The following is a 22,151-nucleotide window of genomic DNA, read 5'->3' as shown; positions in this document are numbered from 1 at the left end:
AAAGCTAGTGTCGCATATAAAGAACTCTCTTAACCGGCAATATAATGAGAGTCAACTTCATAACTTATAAATATTGCACTGATCTAATTGTTGCGGGTTAGCAAATAAATTCATCGTCTATTTTTCTCATATATCGTATAATTATATCCTTTATGAAGAACTCGCTCAACCGGCAATATAACGAGAGTCTACTTGATAACTTATCAATATTGCACTGATCTAATTGTTACAAATCAGCAAATAAATTCATTGTCTATTTTTCGCATATATCGTATAATTGTATTCTGTACAAACAACTCGCTCAACCGGCAATATAACGAGAGTCTACTTAAAATTCATAAATATTGCATTCATCTAATTGCTGCAGATTAGCAAATATAGTCATCGTCTATTTTTCTCATATATCGTATAACTGTATTCTTTACAAAGAACTCGTTCAACCGGCAATATAACGAGAGTCTACTTAAAACTAATAAATATTGCGCTCATTTAATTCTTACGAATAAGCAGATAAATTCCTTGTCTATTTTTCTTATAATATCACATCATTACACACATTTTATACACAAATGCCCGTGAGCTCTTCAACGGGCAGTTTCTTTGCCCATCGCACTGTTTTCATATAATACTGGTTCTCGAATTAACTACCGATTAGTTAAAGCAGTAACCATGACAGCCTTATTTAATACTTCTAATGAGTTGTATGATGTCCTATAGGAATTAATCCTTTTGTGAATAGAAGACGATATATGTCTCATATAAGGGTCATCTCATCTTAAAGCAGGGGTAACCTAATATTGCGAGTGCATTCGAGATTGGTAACAAAGTGGGAGCATGAAGTTTTTCTCGATGAAAATTATGTCAAATGATATAATAATTTATTATTAAACAAAAAGTTCCTCATATTTAAAAATAAATAAATAATTATTAAAAAATATATTCTCGATATTAAACATATTTTTTCATTACTTTTGTAATAGCTTATGATTCGATATATTCTAAATTTTGAAGTTGACTTCCTAACTTTCATATCATAGGTTAACATAATCATCGGATTAGACTAACGTCCAAAGTCGCTTGACACGAATGTCGGACTAACTTTCCTATCGATGCTATTACAGAGGGCACAATCACAGGATCACAGCATTCCTAATGCAATGTCGAGAAGCGTGAAGACCAAAATACAAGTATCGCGTCATGAGAACTGCTTGTCACACAACGAGGGAGGCAACGACATAATGGACCATAGGGACGTCGAATATAAAGATAGAGACGTACGTATAGACAATAGAAAGAAACGTAGTGGCAATCGGCCAAATAATACACAAGTTCATATCAAATCGATCGGTGATCACACGGAATCATTTTGCGTGTGGTAAAAGGATGAGGATGTATTTCTTTCTTCGGACAGGAGACTCACCTTGACCCGTTGCAGATCAATGGGGTTCATGATGGTCCCCTGAAAGAACTCCACGGTGGTGAAATGCCGTTTGAATAGTCCCTCCAACTCGAGATCTGGTGGCTTCCTAAATGGCACAGGCCCGACAAAATCATACGTTTCTTTTCATAAATAACATTCACCTCGGATATCGGCCGCCATTTTCACGTATCGTTGAGCAGACCGTCAGAAGTCGGAGATTTACAAAGTAAAATGACTTAAGATGTAATTTGTCCTGCGTGCCTGCCACTTGAGAGACAATTATCGGATTCATACTGTTTGTCTCCCGTGAACCAGGGACACAGGAGTGTAATTAATAATAATTGATCTAAGTAAGTCTCTACTGCACGCTGATTCGGCTCCATAGCTCATTACAGCATACCATGCAGTCGCAGGCGGTTGCTTCCTACGTAATAAGTTTGTACATGTATAATTTGTAGAACTGGGCACATACAGACGGGCCCAAGAACAAGCAGCAAGTCGAAGCATGCGCATTTCACGTGTTCTTTACTATTTTGCAATCGGAAGCCTTGTTTCCAAGATACATTAAAATATTCAGAAACAAGAGTGTACACGAGACGCGACTGTGGCAGTACTATATCTCTAAAAAGGAAGTGTTTTTGTGGTTATGTTTATAGGACCTTTTTTGGTCCTTGGGAAGGTTAGAATAAGCTAGCAAAGTTAGGTCACCTAACTCCTTGTGGTTTTGTAGATATGAACACATAAGGGACGAATACTTAAAGGGAGACATCTGGTAGACGATGACCGAACTAATCAAACATGGAAGCCATTTTGTATCTACTTCTTGGGAAGATTTAGAAAAAATCTAGAGAAATTCTACGGAAAACCTAGGAAGATTTAAGGAAGAGATAAGAAAATGACAGAGAAGTGACTCTAAATATAGTTTAGGAAATTTCTACTTTGGTTATAAAGACAAAGTTTCTAGATCCTAGGGAGAGACTAGGGAATATCTAGTTTATCTATGAAGTACCTAGGAAGAGTTTAAGTAAATCCTAGAGAAAGCTAAGTTTATATAAAAATTTCTATCTCTCATTTAAACATTCTGATAACTAATGAAAGCTTAACCTAATGTCCCTACAAAAAGTACATTGACCTTTCCTAGGGAAAATAGCGTTATAGAACTAAAAAGTACCGTTAATATATATAAATGTTCGTTCAGAAAAATTTAATAATATTCAATAATCAGAAACTATATTAATTTTCGAATATTTGCAAGAATAATAGCTGGAAATTTAAATTTCGCGCCAAAAAGTTGTATACTAAATTTTGAATAATTTATATCTTGGAAACGGAGCTACAGATTACAAAATGGTGAAAGGATTTTCGATTTGTTTTTGCATGAAGAATACGCAAGTTCTAATTTGCTGCTTACTTTTAGAACATTCCATATGTGCATGTGTTATGTACATACACCAACAGGTAAAGTATAAATACTTGAGAACATAATCTGTAAGACTCTTAAATATTTCCTTAAATATCTTTAAAGATAAGATTTAATTTTAAAGGTAATAATTGAATTTTGTTCTAAATTTTTCAATCTGCGTTATTAAAATTGGAACTACATAACCTCAAAATCGACAAAATGGCGACCTAACCTATTCCAACCTGAAATAAATCTACTTAACTCTCTTTTTAGAATTTAGTGGTAGTCTCATTCAAATTTCCCGCCAATACCAACATTCCAAAACTTGTCTCTAATAATCCAAAGTTGGTGTACGTACATAAAACAGTACTATAAGAAGAATTAACTTCATAACACATAAATGGCAATTGTATCTATAAAATTGTATATATGTATAGTAATAATATAATGCAATAATAATAATAATATAAATGCATAATAATATAGTTGTCTACATCGATCGATGGCTAGAAAAAATCGAGTCACTTTCAGGCGTGTAACCTCGCGCAAATAACCTAAATAACTGCAAGGAAATAAGAAGCATCGAGCGATCACGCAAAAGGGCGATAAAAGGTTGTTTCTGTAGTTGTTGTTGTTGTTTTATTTTTATTGTTTCGTATGATGGTTGGTTGTATGGGGTTCAGAGGGGTACCTTGACACGTTCCAGATCCACAGCGTTCATCATGGTGCCCTGAAAAAACTCCACGGTCGTGTAATGCCTCTTCAGGAGACCCTCCAATTCGAGATCTGGCTCTTTCCTGGAATCATAGATCACTCCTTACGACAATGACGATCAGACCTCACGTTTCGAAACCCTTCTCAGCTGCTCATTTAACCTAAACTGGTATCTGCGTTGGGGGAATCCAAGATGGAGGTCTGATCATCTTTGCTCGCGTAATCGCGCAACTCAATAGGACATCGCAACCTAAACTTACCCTGCTTATGACAACTATTACTATTATTATTACTATTTTAGATCTCTAGTGACTGCTTATCGGTTACAGTAGCAGACTTACTTAACGTAATGTACTTAACGTAGATGATGTGCGATTGAGAGATGTGTCAAGTGTTGCAGGTGGATGATATGCTCTTTTGCATATCATCTTATAAGGCGTTTAAAGACATGCACAATCTACAGTCAAATATTTTTTCCTGATATGGTCTCTTTACACGTGAAATTTTTTAACAAAATAATTTTCTTGCATATCACTGCATATCACTTGATGGAGTATTTTGAGAATATCTATAAGGACCTACCAATTTTAATGACATTCGCCATAAACGAAAGTGATATGACACCAAATGTCATGTCATATTTTCACAAAATTAAAAATTGTTTATCACCTTCGTTAAATACTTGATAACTCAAATTTATTCATGACATGTCCCTCTCTGATGTGTCGATTACGTGCACAGAGAATCAGAAGTAAATATCAGTCAGTCAGCGCGTGCATGTCACCATTAAACGTCTCACCCCGCACTCAGACGTAAGTTTATAATGAAAATGTGAATGTAGATCGATTATACAGGTCTCTGATGAAAGAAGAACAAATAAATTGAACGAATCATACCTATGCAAGAAGACAACTTCCACGTCGACGTCTTCACGATCCTCGTGCAAGAAGTCCTTGAGGAAGTGCGACACTGATTCGTAGGTGATGTGTCCACACACGACAATATGTCTGCCAACACAACGAACAAATTAGAATCAATCCTCGTGGAATTCGGAACGATTGAAAGACGAAAGATTTACAAGCAACTACCGTGTACACGCTCTATGTATTATACATGTGTCTCGATTGACTAACGATTTCATTACATTTTTTTCTCTTTAGTTTCTTTTTTTTTTTTTTTGTTAGTCGATGATTTACTTCCCTTTTTCTTTTGAAGATGACAAGAGAGAAAAACGTAAATATCGTTGAAAAATCAAAATCAGCTCTGTTTGCACCAGTTTAGTCTGCTTCCGTAAAGTAACTAATAGAAAAATACCGGAATCGATTTTTCGAAAATTTTATTGTTGAATTTAGAAAAAAGGTTCACTCGTATGTTGCAGAGAAACAGATATTTAACAGTTAAGGGAAAACGAGGGTGATTCAAAAAGTTTGGTAATTTTCGAGTTAATTAAAGTTACAATTTTTTGATTCATTTGGATAATATTTTTTTTGTTGTCTCTTGATGTTTAAAATCGAAGAATTTTTTTTAGAATAACTCTGAATGGTTAATTTGTAACATTTATTATGACAAATATATAAAATGTATAATTACAGACTTAAAAATTTCTTAAGTTTAAATAATGAAAAATTCAAAAGTATTACATTTTGGATAAAATGTTGAATTCACAAAATTAAAAAAATTCAATGTACAAAATAAGAAAGTGTACAATAGTCATTATAAAAGATTGAGAAAATTAATTCTGGATTTACAAAATTTCAAATATTAAATTTAGTAAATTATGAATTTTGTAAATTAAATATATTAAATGCATTAAATGTAAAAGTACAACTTTATGAAATGGTACAAAAATTTCAGAGTTGAATTTTAAAAATGGACCCCAAATGCAAAAACTTTGAAACATTAAATTTAAGAAATTATTTCTAAGCATGACAATAAGTCAAAAAATAATGCTTTCCTGTTTCAAAAATCAAAATAAAATTTTTTCAAAAAGTATTAAATTAAAAAATATAAAATGCTGTATATAAAATTATAAAAATACGTCAAAAAACAATTTTCATCGATTCTTAAAAAAACGAAACTTTTTCAATCACCCTCGCAGTAACCACAAGATCATGATACCACGTACATCCGCGTACACAATGTGTAATTAATTATGTGGACTAAACTTACCGGAGCTGCGATAGGAATTGGAGTGAGTCATTTTAGCCGACTAACGTGATCGAACCACAACTATATGTACACGCGCACACACGCACACGCACACACACATATGACAACTTATCTGTGCTAGATTAATCAATATACATAAACAAGAAAAAAAAAACGACAAAAATGTAACAAGAATTAGATGAAAAAGAGTGCAGGCTCGTTTGACCTTGCAATCAAATCACAAGCACAAGAACTCGTCGCTAATTCGTGTTAATTCTACGTGCAATGTGTCGTGATAATCACATACTCTAATGCTAATTAACTCGACAAAAATACTCGTGTTATTGCATCGTGTACCATAACTTCACCATAACCATATCATGCTCAATCTCTTTTCTACGTTGTGATATCTAAAAAGTGAGGCACATCGTGAATTCACCTGACACGTTGGAACACTGCGGAAAGACGAGATACAGTAGACTCGCGTTATATTGCCACTTTCGCGTGGCGTCGCTATCTTGTAGAGACGCCTTCTTGTAAGACACCTACTATCTTGTAAACACCATGCTATTATTAGTAGAGATGGTTAAATCTTTAGTTTTGTAAGTGGCAATATAACGAGAGACTACTGTACTCGTGCGCCCCCTCCATCGTAGCGTACGGAAACTCACGGAGATCGACAATGACTCGATTTTGATAATCGAGCACTACTTGGAAGGAGCTCTATGTTGCCAATTTGAATTCAAGAGTTTAGTGGCAATATAAGAAGAGTCTACTGTACGTTCGAGTATTGTTAAGGTTCTTTCGGACGAAAACAGCTGTAGAACAAGACTTTAGCACAACTTGGGAATCTCTAATTTTTTTAATTTCGAAGCTTGCGAGTTAGAAAACCGTAGTTTTGAAAATTGCAATATATGGAATTTTGCAAATTTGCAGAAATTTGAAAATTTGTGAGTTGCAGAATTTTTAGATTTTATATTTGGAAATTTGTAATTTTGAAAATTTCCTAATTTGAAAATTTTCAAACTTGAAAATTTGAAAGTTTGGGAAAAATAAAAATTTTTTAAAAATTTGTTCAAATGAACAGTGGAACTCTTGTTCCTACATCGCCATTTTCCCCAGAAAAACCCTATGATACTCGTCACTGCACGTTCCCGCAACGCAACTCACGAAGATGCACGAAGTCAGCCGAAGGCGCCTCGAACATCGATCGTTGCGTGGCTCTTCCTATATTGCCGATTTAACGACGATATAACGCGTATCGGTAAATGCACAATGGACCCCATAAACGCATGAACGATAAGCCCTACTGATAAGGTTATTTGTCAATCTACTATACGGGGCCGACGTTTTGTCATGTGATATGTTAAGACATGAGTGCCGTATGTGTAGAATAAGAATAAGTTACAAATATGTTGTGTGTTGGCTACAGCGAAGAGATACGTGTCGTTCGAGCCCTATTGCCCATGTAGAGAACGAATACCGGAAGCATATCAAATGTTCGCATGTCACGTGGACGAGATTCGAACGTTGATCAAAACGTTCCTCGATGCTGATGCTTGATGTAACGAGTTCGTTATCTCGCGGATTATACGTACATGTCAAACCGTCGCCTGACTTAACGGAATGTCACTGATTAAATCGTCAACGAATGCATATCAACCTTAGTTCGTGGAATCAAGACGCTGTTCGGTGTTTGTAGAGTTGTACGTGCAACAATCACCGTTGGAAAATTATTATTCGTGTCAGGTCAGTGTATCAGGTTGTATCAATCAGTGATATGATGGCATGTCAATTTTAAGATTAAAGTTTGACGAAAATTATGACGTTAACTGCGGAAAATATATAATTATGGTATACAGTGATTTTGAAACGTATGAAGAGTGACATGCGTCGGTGATATGAATATCGTGGCATGTCAGTTAGTTAAGCTTGATGAGTGTTCATAATATAAAGTAGTTGATTATCAGTTACAATAAATGATGAGATATATTATTTTAAGTTTGTTAAATTATGACATGCAGGGTGCTCCACAGTAGGGCATACTGCATGTCACTTTGCAGTGTGAAGTGTGATGAGAATGACATTAATATTTCATTGTCGATCTGAACCATTATAACAAAAATGTCAATAAAATATTTATGTTGTTTTCATCAAACTTTCCACTAAAAAGTGATATGCCATATGTAACATTGCGAAGACAACTGCATATCACAATTTAATTAACCTAACAGTGTACATATCATTGTTTACAATAACTGATAATCAGCCATTTTGTTCCAACTTCAAGCTTTAAACTGATATGCCACAACCATCATATCATCGAATCATGTCAGACTAAATACGTTCCAAAATTGGCATTTGATATGATACAACCTAATAATTATGAATGTATACAGAGTGAGTCAGCTGATATACAATATTTAAATAATTTGATCTTCAGATAATGAATTAGTAGGTATACATAATTTCCTTCTTTTAGGGCTGCACCGAGCAGCAGGGCAATCAGGACAATATTTCACGTTGTAAACTAAACGAATGAGAGCAGTGTAGCACTTGATATGCTTAAGCCGCTGCCACATTGCCTTGTCCGATTTTAGTAGTTTTAGAAATATTTAAATCTATGATTATAACTATGCAATAAAATTCGTGAAATCCTAAAAAAAATAAAGGTTATAAATTTAGCTATCAAACTGAATAATACCAAACATAAAATATGATATAAAAATTAAAAAGAGAGTTATTAAAATCAATAACAACGCATGAAAACAATACTTATTTTGATATTATAATAAATAATAATTGAAAACTAGTTATATATTAATTGCAGATTTAAAAATTCATGAATGTTTAAAAATCAAGTAGTGTGGCAGCGGTTTAATACTTTTGGTCCCAATTGTGTGATATTACATCAAGTAGTGTGGCAGCGGTTTAACACTTTCAGACCCAACAGTGTAATATTACACATTTCACAAAAGCAGACCTTTGCATTTGTTCTTTTGGGAATGAACGTGTTAAACATATCAAATTATCCACATATCTCACTTTCTTGTACCACAATATATCACATTGCCCCAAAAACTGCCCCAATGCCCGACGTTCTAAAACAAGTCTGGGTAACTGATGCAAAAAAGGAAAGAAATAGAAAATAAATTGAATGGTCCTTCAATGATTGATGACACTGCCCGTAATTTCTGCTCAAAAGCACTGCCCGAAGGGCACGAGTTGCCCAGACCTCTTCTAGGGATACATATCCCAGAGTTACCAATGTTATCACTATTTTTCAAATAAATTTAAAGCAACAAATACTAATATTTTGAAATATTTAAATATATTGGAATTGTGGCTTTAAGACACAAATATTAAAAATATAAAAAGATTATAATACAATATGTATCATAATTTTATTTAAAAAATAATCTTCTGACATGATATGCCTTAAAAAAGCATATCACTGATGAAGCATGCATATCACTTTATAAGTGAATAATTTTATTTTAATCGTTTATTATATAATAAAAGCAGGAAATTTTGAAAAAATATCGATAATCTTGGTAACTTTAGAAATTTGTTGAAGAAAAAAAATTATATTTACCATTGTTTAATTGTAGTCGAAGGTCGAATTCGTTGGCTACAACTCACTCTGCACTCTCGTATACGTAATTGTGTATAAGTACCTAGTTTTTTTGAAAATAACACCAATGTTGTTATTTAATATCATTCTTCATGATCGCTTAACGAAAAACCACAGTTGCGCTGATATCAATTGTGCGACGCATTAATTTCAAAAAACGACATACAATGGTTACACAAGTTCACCCTAATCTACAGATCCGTTTGGCCCACTGATTAATCCCTTCCTTTAAACCTCATTATGCGTGACATAAGTTTAGCAATATACATATATATATATGCGTACATATACACTTCATATATGCGTATAAATATTTATAAACATATACAAAGCGTGCACAGGTTGAGTCACGTCAACTGTTACTATTTTTCTCTAAAACTGTCAAAAAATTAAATTTCTTAATATATTGATTTTCATCCGTAAATGCAAGGTTGGGTCTATCTGACCCTAATAATATTTACTATTTTAAAAATGTAATATTACTTATTTTAAAATAAAATACTTCCTCTTTAATTTTATATCTGAGGAATTGTGGGAATTCCGCCATTTTATTTGCGTATCAAAATGGCCGCCACATCAGTTATGGATACGTATGTTTAGGATTACAGGTTATGTAGAAAAATTCTGGGATCCAATTTATACCAGTTTCAATCTTTGATGAGATATAAAATGAAACAAAATAAATTGGGAAGAAGAATATTACAAATTATATTAACTATTTAACTTACAGTTAGTATTGTAATAGACTCTCGCTATATTGCAATCTTCATACGAATTTTTACACAAATCAGAGTCGTTTCTCAACATGGTAATTGTATCGAGATCGACAAAATCAATACATCGCCATTGACAGAGCTTCGATAATAAAATTCAGGTCGACTATTTTTATTGCCATATAACAAGAGTCTATTAACAAGAGTCATACTTTCATAAGCTCTTCCATTGTCGTAGTGCACGGAAATTCATAAAGACGACACTCTATCAGCAAAGCTTCAGTAGCCAATTTTCTACTCCTACAGCCTTTAGTGGCCATATAGCGAGAGTCTGATATATTCAATTTGAATAAGTAGTATTTTAAATATTTTTATTTTACAAATTATATTATTTCCTTAATAACACTATAACGAACCTAGAAAAGCTGTCTATTTACTTTTCTTAAATAAATATTATTTTCAGGGCAAATTTTAATGCCCTAAATGCCCAGGGCACTTTTAAACGACCTTATTATGAACTTCAACAACTCTATCTTACTTATTATCATTTTTATAAAAGAATATATTAAAAAATCTACAAATGAAATTTTCCCAACACCAATTTACAAATATTTTTACAAATTTTTATTTTGTATAATTAAATAAAATGTCATGAAAAAACTTCAATGTGGTTAACAAAAATAAATAATGAGTAATAAAAAAAAATTTTGAAAATGGTATCGCAAATATATTTTCGAATTAAAAGTAATTTTGTATGTTAAACAGTTTTAGAGACGATTCGTAACATTTCACATGGCTCATCCTGTGAGCCTAAAACCCAAGGCGGATATACAATTTATCGCTTTCCTTTCTCCAAGATTTACACGTAAAAAAACAATAATTAATGCTGTCTAAAACACCAAGGTCATTACACTCAAGTGTTGCAACATTAGGCCATATACACATATATGGCCTAAATATTGGTTAGAAATGCAGGGTACATGCTGGGCGTTGACCCTTTGCACTCAGAGAGAAATACAGCTTCGACATCTTGTTTTCTAGTCTACATTCGTATCGTATAATTTCGTCGATTGTAAATTTTGAATATCAAGCAACGTTCGAAATTTTGAAAATTCGATTCAAATTTGGCGCTAAAACAAAGACGAATTGGTCTAGTAATCACTGTGTCGGCTAGGTGTAACGGAAAAACGAGGAATTAAATTAATTCGACAAAACGTAACATTTTGTGTAACGTTTGAAACAACAAATGATAATCACATTTAACAAGGACAGAAACATTGATCCCACCATGACGAACAACTTGTTTATCTGCTTGAACGGATTATTCCTCGTCCTTCGTCACAAAATTCGAGGAAACTAACGCAATAAGCCGTATTTGTCCCAAGTGCGGTCAATGTGAACAAACAAGCTAACATCAGTTACTGGGTATGGTAAATCTGTGATGGTAATTGGACTAGCTGATTGGCTGGTTGAAGGTGTTGGGCAAGAACAGGGAACAGTATTATTGAGGATTACTCTTGAACCACGGCTGCACTAATGCCGATTGACAACTAGAAGAGCAGGTTTGGAGTGCGATTCTGCGACTAAGGTTTTTCTCTAAATATATACAAAATGTTCAAAAAAAGTTCTTCAACCCGAAAGCTACAAATTCTTCGTGCCAAAACGAATCGGAAAGTCCTTTACCGTTTCGCGATTCGACGCTTAGTTTTCAAGATACACGCGGTTGAAAATCACAAGTTACGCGAGCCATCTGCGCATGCGCAGTTCAAACATGGCGCGAAATTCAACCGCTCCAACTTCGATCTCCCGTATCTCGAGAACCAATACACCGATTCGAAAACGGTAAAGGACTTTCCGATCCGTATCGAAACGCGGAATCAGCTCCCAGGTCCGGCAACCCTTTTCGAATACTTTATATACACATTACGTGTACGTGTGAGTGTACGTGAAACTGTGTGTGAGAAGAAACAATAGGCAATTCAAGGAATCGTTCAGACTTGTTGGTAGAAAAACTCTGGTGTCTAGTCAGTGTGTATCTGTGATAAAAGAGACACATCAGGAGTTGTGGGATTCGAGATCACGGCAAGTTGAGGGGTGCGTACGGACAGAAACAAAAGAAACAACGAAAAAGTTTGGTCCACAGCATCGTGCCGGAGGCAGGAGGCAGCTTCGGAGTCGGGAGGGAGGGGGTCAGATTTACACCATATACAAGATGTTATACGAAAAGGGTAACGGGTTGGTTGATAGACAAGGTTGCGAAGGGTGACTCAACTCGGGAAAGCTATTTGGTTGGTTGTATCTCTCACCTGCGACCTCGCTCGTTCTTCAAAGTGCCGCCATACTTGTTTCGCGTCCCGATCAGGTCAATTATCTCGGGGATACAACTGGCGAATATGGCCTACACCACGTGAATAGAACAGAACACAACACTCGCATCAATATTACTTGTGTGACAGAGGGGGGGATAACAGTTGGTTGCTTTATTTTTTTTTTTTGTTTGTATTCTTATTTAAGCCTCCATCGTGTAATTTTGTAAACAGTAGCGTCACGTCTTTATGGTCCAGGTGGATCGCTAAACGCGTGGTACAGTGATCGTATCTCTCATTTTAATCGCTTGTTGTTGTTTTTTTTTCTCTCTGAAGTGGCGAGGGGGAGGAAATTTGCACTCATGATCGGATGTCAAAGTCTTTCGCTACGCGGGCGACGCGGCCACTCATAGAGACACGGATTAACAGTGCTGTACCGCTATGCGTGCCACGGGCCCATTAAAGAACAATCAATCAATCGTGGAAACGAACACGTTCCAAGTAATTGGGCGGGGTAGGTAGGCTACCTACACCTAGGTCCTACACTCCTACACCTAAGGCCTAACTACACGTGCCGACACGTCTACCTAGTCCATTGGGCAGGTAGGTCGTAATTTGTGTCCAGTGAACCTTTTTTTTACGCGAATTCTTTCTCTTTATTAGTTTCCGAGGCTAACTCGATCCTTTTCACACCTTCTTGGTGGGGTAGTACACACATATATAACATTTGTCTAACGGAGGGAGCAGACGATTGTTTCACCAATTTGCATCTAACTTTGTGATTATTAAGTTAATAAAAATTAATCATTTTGCAAAGTTATACGCAGCTTTGAATAAGTTTTGCGCAAAGTTTATGCTTGCTCAAGTATTTTGAGTTGAATTTAAATTGCGGTTGAAAATGTGGGATTAAAATGACTTTTGGGAACCAAGGCCACTTTTTACACTATTTTAGTTTATTTTAAGAAGAACAAATATTTTTAATTTTTTCTGGTCTTAAATAAAATAGATATTTTATAACATTTTATGGATGAAGTTTAATTTTAATTTATACTAAAGATTTTATACGACATATACACATTTTTAATATTAATTTCAAGTTTAACTCAGATGAAAATTATTTTTGAAATTCATAAATAAAGCAATTTTTATGTTATTTCTAAAAGTATTTATAAATATACGTACAAATTACAATAGCTTTTCATCAAATTTATTTTTTATCTTTGTACGTTTCAGTCATGATAAAAAATAAAATAAAATAGAGAAAACTTGTGATCTCAGTTAAAGCTATTTTCAACCGAAATTTGAACAAACTAAATAATTAAGTAAACATAATATTTTGAACAAAATTATTCTTTTGCACTGTACAAAATTGCAAAATGATGAATTTTTGCAATCAATGAGTTAGCGATCGTGCACTCCCAAAAAAATCTTAATTCGAGTCTCGAACCTAACGCAATAAAGAATACCAGAGAAATTTGCAAATTTATGAATCCTAACAATATTGATCGTTGCCGCACAATGAATCGTCATCCTATTAGAGAGCAGTTAGCGAGCGATGTTAGCGTCCGATTAATTGTTAATTAGTCGAACATATCAGCGCTTGTCTTATAAACAAAAAAAGCATATCCACTATTCTATATCTGGTTTATTCTGGTACGAGTTATATCGAACGACTTATTTCTTTAACATCGCCAATTGGCCCTTGCTAACATCCAATGTTTAAATATTAACCGAAGATTAATAATTTTGGTAAGAAGGCCAATAGGCGATCGATCTCGAACGACTAGATTTCTCAGAAAAAAAGAAGCGGTGCGTCTGCGGCAACGAAGTCTGTGAGCGTAATTACGTAACAATATTTGCAAATTACTTTTATTTAATTGGCGAAATATTTGAAAGACAAAGTGTTTCTTGGGACATGGGCTAGTGTTGATCTATATGCGTGTGTATTATCTCTTATCCGCTTTCCTTCCGCTCGGTGATTTATGTCCGTGTGAATGTAAGCTTACGTGCACACACGCACGCACGTACGCGAGTACATGTGCGCGTATACACGTACTAACACATGTTACGTGTTCGGTGATCATGATGAAGCCTATGATGTTTAATTTCTTTTTTTTTTATATATATATATTATTGCATATGTATTTGCATGTGAGTGTCAGAGAGAGGAGAGATAGATAGATAAAAAGCGAGAGAGAAAGAGAGAGAGAGAGAAAGAGAGAGAGAGACTGTTTCTCGATGAGGTTGAAACTAAACGACCTATATGCCTGAACGAAGTATAGCGTTTCACGGTAAACAGTGAGAAGGCTAATCATTTATATCTTTGGTCAAAAAGCGATATATATAGCTCATGTGTATATACATATTTATTTGAAACAATTGAGTTGTACGGAGAATTTGTAACGGTTTGTGTTTGTAATTATTTATTGAACGACTTAATTCTTTTCGTTGTTTTGATTATTTTGGTATTATTGCGGTAGGTATGTACAAGGTGATTCAAAATAAGTGTGAGAAAATTGGGTGGATTATCGTTTTGAGTTTGAAATGTAAGACTTGTTCTCGATATTTGGATACTGAGTTCAATGAGTTACTTTTTGATATCAATGAGTTGCATATTGAGTTACGTGTGAGTTATATATTGAGTTGCATATTGAGTTACGTATCGAGTTACGTATTGAGTTACATATTGAATAGCATATTGAGTTACGTATTGAGTTACATATTGAATAGCATATTGAGTTACGTATTGAGTTACGTATTGAGTAGCATATTGAATTACGTACTGAGGAGCATATTGAGCTACATATCGAGTTACATATTGAATTACATATTGAATTACATATTGAATAATCTATAGAGTAACATATTGAGTTACATATAAAGTTACATGTGACTCACAAACATTGGTCCTATCCTCGAAATTCAAATACTGTTACTCATGATTTATAAATATTATATTTTTAAGTTATCGACATAATTGTGATTTTTGAGTATTAAGCTACTTTAGAATTTATGAACAAATGTTCTATTCAAAATAGTTACATATCGAGTCATTTGTGATTCTTTTAAATACTAAGTTATATAATACTAACCAATTCATATTGAGTTACTCAAGATCTGAGAATTGGTAAGTTATTAAAAATTTACTTCTGAATGAAAAATTTTGTATCAACTAAAATTTTGTTTTTAACATTTATATATTGAGTTACTTGTCACAGAACACAGTTATAGTGTATGATACAACATATGATTTATTAACTCAGTTGTGTTCCATCAGTGATTTACTTTTGATTTATAAAAATAGCATGTTCTGTGAGAAATGAGTTAAGTTACTTTTGATCATGTTCTACGAATATTGAGTTACTTATGAAAATAATTATATAAACATTGAGTTATCTGTTATCAATGATCTATAAATATTGAGTTCCTTAACAATTATTCAATTTTTAGTATTCATCAAATTCATTGTATAAATAATAATTTATTTTATGTAACTTTAGATTAATTACATTGTGGACCATCTACTTTAAATAACATCACAACATTTTTATTTTTTATATTTTTTTATTTAGAATCATGTCTATAACTATCAAACTGTAACACTAACTTTGAATCACCCTGTACATATATTTACAAGATATTTCATTTAACGTGACCACATCAATTATTTTCATTATTTTGAATGATACAATACAAAATTCGAAATAACAAACGTAATCAATTTTTAGGGTCAACGTTATAGTTTCTCAAATTTCAAAACCATTTTTGCTTTTCCAATCAAAATTATATATTTGCTCATAATTATTATTAAGATTAATTTAACAATATACGAAAACACGTCCCTAATTTCAACGCGTAAGTAATGACGCACCATTTGCGTCTTAGGAAGGAAATTAGTGTAAAGATGTTTCAGAAATAAAATTGGAAAAAAAGAAAATAATACAAAAATTGTGTATACAAATTAGAACTGATTCTAAGTTAACACGTTGATTGTCATAATCGAATATCCTGTGATGACCTACAAAATAAAATTAATTTAATAAGATAATTAAAGAAGTAAAGAAATATTTTCCTAACAATCTAATATCACAAATTAATGAATCAAATTGACAAAAATTGATAATATCCTTAATAACTTCTATTAACTTTTGCCAAATGTTTAAAAACTAAATCTAAACTATTTTATTTATTTCTACAAAGAAAGACATTAGAAATACTAATAAAAATTGTGCTATTTAATAAAAAAATTACAATCGAAATTATCGTTATTTAACCCACTTTTGAATAATAAATAAAATTCGTATTCTTTGAAAACTTATTTCAATTGTATAAAATTAAAGAATTTAATTTACAAAAAAAAATGAGTAAAAATTAAAAGTATATATAATTTCGTAGATCAACGTGTTAACCTCAAAAGAACTTGACCTTGAGTATATCAAGGTGTTGATAAAATAAAGAAAACATCAAGGTGGTCAATAGAAATGAAACAGCCTGTAGACTGTAAGTATAATGTATGTGCATGTACATACGTCTGTAAGTATGTGTAAATATGTATAAAAGCAATATAAGATGAACAACAAAGGGTATAAAAATCAAACGCGGAATACCTTTAATCTAACCTGTTGGAGGATACACGAAATACTGAATAAAATCATGCTAACTTCGTTATCTCTATTCGTAATGATTATCATGCCAACACAGTTAAAGCCTAACCACCATCATTTTGGGCGGTATGCCTTCTCCGTGTTAGGCCCGTTCCACGCTAAAGGGTTTTAAATGCAGCAATTTGTGTCTCGCAATATTATACGTGCAATTTCTACTAACAAAATCCCTAGAGAGCAGTCGCATGTGCCTACGCCTGCACCCCCTCTACTGCTGGCGCTCTAATGTTTATAAGTGCCAAAAAATTAATTAATCAAGTATCTCGTATCAAGCCAGTAAAAAAAAAAATGTTAACAGAAAAATTAGAACCGACAGTTGGGCTCCACATCTTTCGTTTCGGGATCGAACGAAAGAAACCGTTTCCCCTCTAACAGGCCATTCCGCGGTTGGGTTTTTGGTCATCTTCGAAAAAGCTACAGACTAGCCAGACCACTAACGCATGCCACCAAGAAACTTAATTCGTGAAGAAAAAGGGTAGATAGATAGATAGATAGAGATAGAGAGAGAGATAGAGAGAGAAAAAGAGAGAACAAAAATGTTCACGGGTCGCTGATACTTTTGTGGGACTTGAAAGTGTCAAATTTGGTAAAAATAAAAGAAGTATCAGTGACCACCGTAACCCGCTGCTTCACGACTCCTCCTTTCACACCCTTCTGCTGGCAATTTGGACTCAGGCCCAGGGCAGCCGAGCTGTCCTCATTACACAAATTTACGTTCAGGATACTTCCTTTCGATAATAAACTTAATATCCAAATATTCTAGGATTCTATCTGCGACAACATCCTCTGATTGGGTAAATAACCTGGGATTGGGTAGATAGTACTTTGAGGTTATTTTCTACGGATCACATTTTTCAGAAACATTAGAATGCTTTTGTAGGTTAAACATACGTTGGTGGGCAGATCAAGTGGCTGAAGAGGCTCCTGGGGCACTGGAGGGCACGGTTAGTAACTGTAAGGTATATGAACGAATATCAAATCCATTCCCTCAATTATGATAATCAGTTATATATAAAATGAGGCTACTGTTTATCAATGCCCGCGAGTGCCCGTTGGCTCATCAGTGGGAGACAGGCTGCTCGGCTACACTGGGCCTTACTGCATGATCCAACGATCGTCGAAGAATCTATGTTGCGATTGGTATAATTAACCCACTAGACCAGAATATTACATATTTGAATATAGTCCTCGTTACGAGAGGATATACACTCGGGTGCAACGTAGACCTAAGTAGGTGGAGAAGGAGGTGGAGCCTCCGATCTTGGAAAAACGTCGGGAGGACCTAGATCTAGGGAGAACAGTCCCCGGGGAAAATTTAAAGAAATCTTGACCTAAGAAATTTAGATCTAGGGAAACAGGGATAGTCAAAAGGTCGATTCTAGATTTGGGATCCTAAACCGAGTGAAGAGCTAGGGAGACCTAGACCTGGTGAACTGTAGACCTAAAGGAACCTAAACGTAGACCTAAACCTAAAGGAACTAGATCTAGAGAAATCCTAGGCATGAGGGAAACCTAGGACTAAAGAAACCTAGATCTAGGTGAAATGTGGGCTTCCTAGGAATGAGGGTGGGAAAAGGATTCCATCGATTATTTTAGATTTTGAAGAATCTAGGGAAACCTAGACTAGTAGATCTAAAAGAAACCTTGAAACCCTGAAAACCTATGCCTAAGGAAACCTAGACCTAGAGGGACCTGTACCTAAAATAATAGACCTAGAAAATCTAGATCTAAATGTGAACATAGGAAAATATCCACCTAGGGAAAATATCCAGCTATATCCATAGAGAATATCCATCTATATTTGCTAAGAACAAAGACGAATGTTGTCCACCAAAAACCTAGGGACTAATCCAGGGGAAATTTAGACAAAGGGAAACCTAGTGCTAGGGAAAATCTAATAAACGTTTACACGCGAGTGGGACCTTTCTATACCACCATTTTCCCTAAGGAAGCCTATCATCGCCAGTTACCAACATCAAATCTGATTTTCGTACATCGCAGCTTCCTGCGAGTTACTTTTTAACATTTTTGAATAAGGAGTTGCGTGGCTATGGATTATCGGTTATCACGTTACTCCCGAAGGTTTTCTACCCCCCAAATCTATGTGCTATTAACAATGTTGTTACTATGTGCAGTCTAGAGTAATATTACACATAGTAGGTCCTGAGAAATCGTCCCGGGCGCAACAAAAGTGCGCAGTGTATTATAAACGCGAGTGCGCTTGCGCGTTACCCTTGGTTACGGTGTTAGAACCAATAGGAGCTGACGTGCGCAGAAGGATGCGCGAAACTCGTCCTCTGAGAGGTACACTCTCTCGTGACGAGGACTATAGTTCACCTTTGCTTCATTATTTTATTTTGATTGTTTTAGTGACTTTCTTTTATTTATTTTTTTAATGTAAATTCAACAACAAATTATTCAGTGTTTGAAAATTGAAAGATTAGTTGTTTTATTCTAGAGTTAGGTTCTAATGGGTTAAAATGTGACTCCTAATAGAACCTAAGTATCTATCCATATAAAATAAGTAGTTTCTTTATTGCTTGTCTTATTTTATTTTAAGAAGTTACTCGCTACCAAAAATGATGTAAAATGTTATTTTTTTTCAAAATAGTTCTGCGAATGAGAAAAAGGGAATTCGGTAATTATGTAGAGTAGAATTTACTTCGTCAATTTTAATGGCTTTGATATATGTTGTGGAGATCGAGAGTGAGTTTACGTACAAGAGTTACTTGACTTTAATTTTAAAGATAGACTGCAACAGTTAGTGTACTGTTATATAAACACTAACAGTAAAATTTTTTAATAAATAAAGAGTTAATGATTAGAATTTATATTGCACTTTATTGTAGATTATTATCATTATAAAAATGTAAAAACATTTTAGCTTTTATACAGGGTGGTTCAGTTACAGTACACTCTCATTATATTGCCACTTTTACATATGAGTCAATCAAGCACACTAGTGACACAATTGCTGTATTTTAATTAATACAATATATTCCATGTTTGAGAAATCTATCACTACTACATTTCTGATTATGGCAATATAACGGGAGTCCACTGTATCATGAAATATAAAAAAGTGAACAGTGGATAATTTTGATAAACTACACTCAGGCATGATAATATTAGTTATGAATTATGTTTTATAAAAATTGACCTTCACAGCATACATCAAGGTTATTCAAATTGACAATATGGATCCTACTCTAAATAACATCCTGGATTAAAATTTTTAGTTTCATCGGAGAATTGTTCAGTCAAAAATAATAGTTAGAGACATTATTCCTAAGGCGATTAAACAATTGTTAATAAAATATTAAATTAATTGTAACTCTGTTACAAAAGATATTAAAAATTCGTAACGAAGTGCCAAATTCCTGTCAGTAAGTGTTACAAGCGTTTTTACGTAATGTAACACGAACATATTTGTAACAATAACAAAACACATAAATTTAAACAATCGAGTCAGCCTGTAACACTTTTCTAAGTAGTAATGGAGAATATTGGTAGAGAGATTAATTAATATAATTTTGTAACTGTACTACAAAAAATAATAATCATTTTGTTTAATTAAATTTTACAGTTTTTAACGAATAAATTTTATACTTAAAGGTTATGTCATAACCTAACTCTTAAACGTCGAAGCCCTAACCTAACCTCTTAGGTTTTTGCTAACCTCACCTAACTGACTTGAGGTTAAGTGAGGTTAAGTTTACATTTTTCTTTTTATTAATTTTCAAGATTTTTAATATTATTTATGTAATATATAAATATTTGATAGTTACAAAATTGTTAATTTATATATTTCAAATCTTTGGGTTATAATTGATACGGCTTTCGACATTCAAGAATTAAAGCTCAAAACTTTAGCTATTATATATTTTGATGTGTCTTTTTAATTTTGTTAATCATTTACTTCGTAATTGATTATATAGGATCTACCAGATTCAACTGGTGTGTAACCTAACTAATTTGCAAATAAATCAATAATCATAACAATATACATAAATATTATATATCACTTATGGATCAACACCATCGGGCGAATCAAAAGTGAGGTACTTTATGTCAAAAGATCTAGGAAAAAAGAACTGTATATACTCTCCCAGTCAAACAGTGATAAGTTCTAAAAAAGTGTCGATTATTTATATTATATTTTTTAAGAATGTATTGTATAATATACAAAGTATGTTAAAATGATTGTATATTATGAAAAATATAAATTCTTCATGAGAAAACAAATTGAAAAGTCCTTAACAGCTTTTCAATCTGTCTTTTAGTTTCTGAAATACATGGAATTAAAGATTAGGTGTTTAAATTTCGCGCCAAAGTGTTTAAATTTCTGCCTGCGCAGATGGCTGATCACGTGACTACCATACTTACGTTCATGTTAACGGTTATGTGTAGATACATAAATACATTTGAACAATGAGAGATTTATATGAATATATTATTACACTGATGGTAATTTTGACAATTATAAAAATAATACAATACATTGTAATTCAGTGTAACAATATGACATTTTATAATATGTATTTAAATAAAACAACATGTCGTTGAGAGTTATGATCACCTTTCAGACTTCAAGAATGATGTGTCTTTCACTGTAACTTTCATGAGTAATATGAAACATATAAAGAAAAATTGAATGAGTAATTATAAATGAAACTTTTGTTCATAATTTCGAATATCAAAATGTGCAAAAGAAAAAAATGGCGATGCAAAAGCTGAATAGCAAAGTTCTACCCTTAACCTGTGTATACCTTAAATGTGAGTGTAGAGTGTAGATAGCGCGGTTACGTGAGCAGTCTGCGCAGGCGCGTGAACTTCAAGCATTCTGGCGCGAAATTCAAACGCTCAATATTTACTCCCTCATATCTCGAGAACTAATAAACCGATTTCAAAACGGTAAAGAACTTTTCGGCTCGTTTTAGCATGCACAATCTATAGCTTTCATAGCACATCATTCTGCGACATTCAATGTATATTGCCATCTTATAAAGAGAATAAAATTATACATTTCGTACTATGGAGCATGTTCAACACTTTTACCACCAATTTTCTCTATCCTTACTTAGAAAACACTTACAGTCTCTCTTTTTTCCTCTGATAAATTTTACCTTATCGACTTTTCTTTAGTGGTTTAT

General features: G+C 33.6%; 1 protein-coding gene across 37 annotated transcripts in view; it reads right to left on the bottom strand.

Annotated features, from left to right (window-relative positions):
* The window catches only part of slo (calcium-activated potassium channel slo), a 139,511-nt gene that overhangs the window by 53,821 nt on the left and 63,539 nt on the right, over positions 1-22,151 (bottom strand). For 18 of the 37 annotated variants that reach the window (XM_076532450.1, XM_076532438.1, XM_076532432.1 and 15 more), the window contains exons 6-8: positions 12,338-12,429; positions 4,433-4,543; positions 1,421-1,526 (exon numbers count right to left, since the gene is read on the bottom strand). In XM_076532450.1, coding sequence (XP_076388565.1) covers positions 1,421-1,526; positions 4,433-4,543; positions 12,338-12,429 — 309 coding nt within the window. Of the gene's footprint in view, positions 1-1,420; positions 1,527-3,513; positions 3,620-4,432; positions 4,544-12,337; positions 12,430-22,151 lie in introns of all 37 variants that reach the window. The other 19 variants (XM_076532439.1, XM_076532433.1, XM_076532446.1 and 16 more) reach the window with 3 other exon arrangements.

Source organism: Megachile rotundata, chromosome 6, assembly GCF_050947335.1.
Source record: "Megachile rotundata isolate GNS110a chromosome 6, iyMegRotu1, whole genome shotgun sequence".
NCBI lineage: Eukaryota > Metazoa > Arthropoda > Insecta > Hymenoptera > Megachilidae > Megachile > Megachile rotundata.
This window is presented reverse-complemented; position numbering and strand designations above follow the sequence as displayed.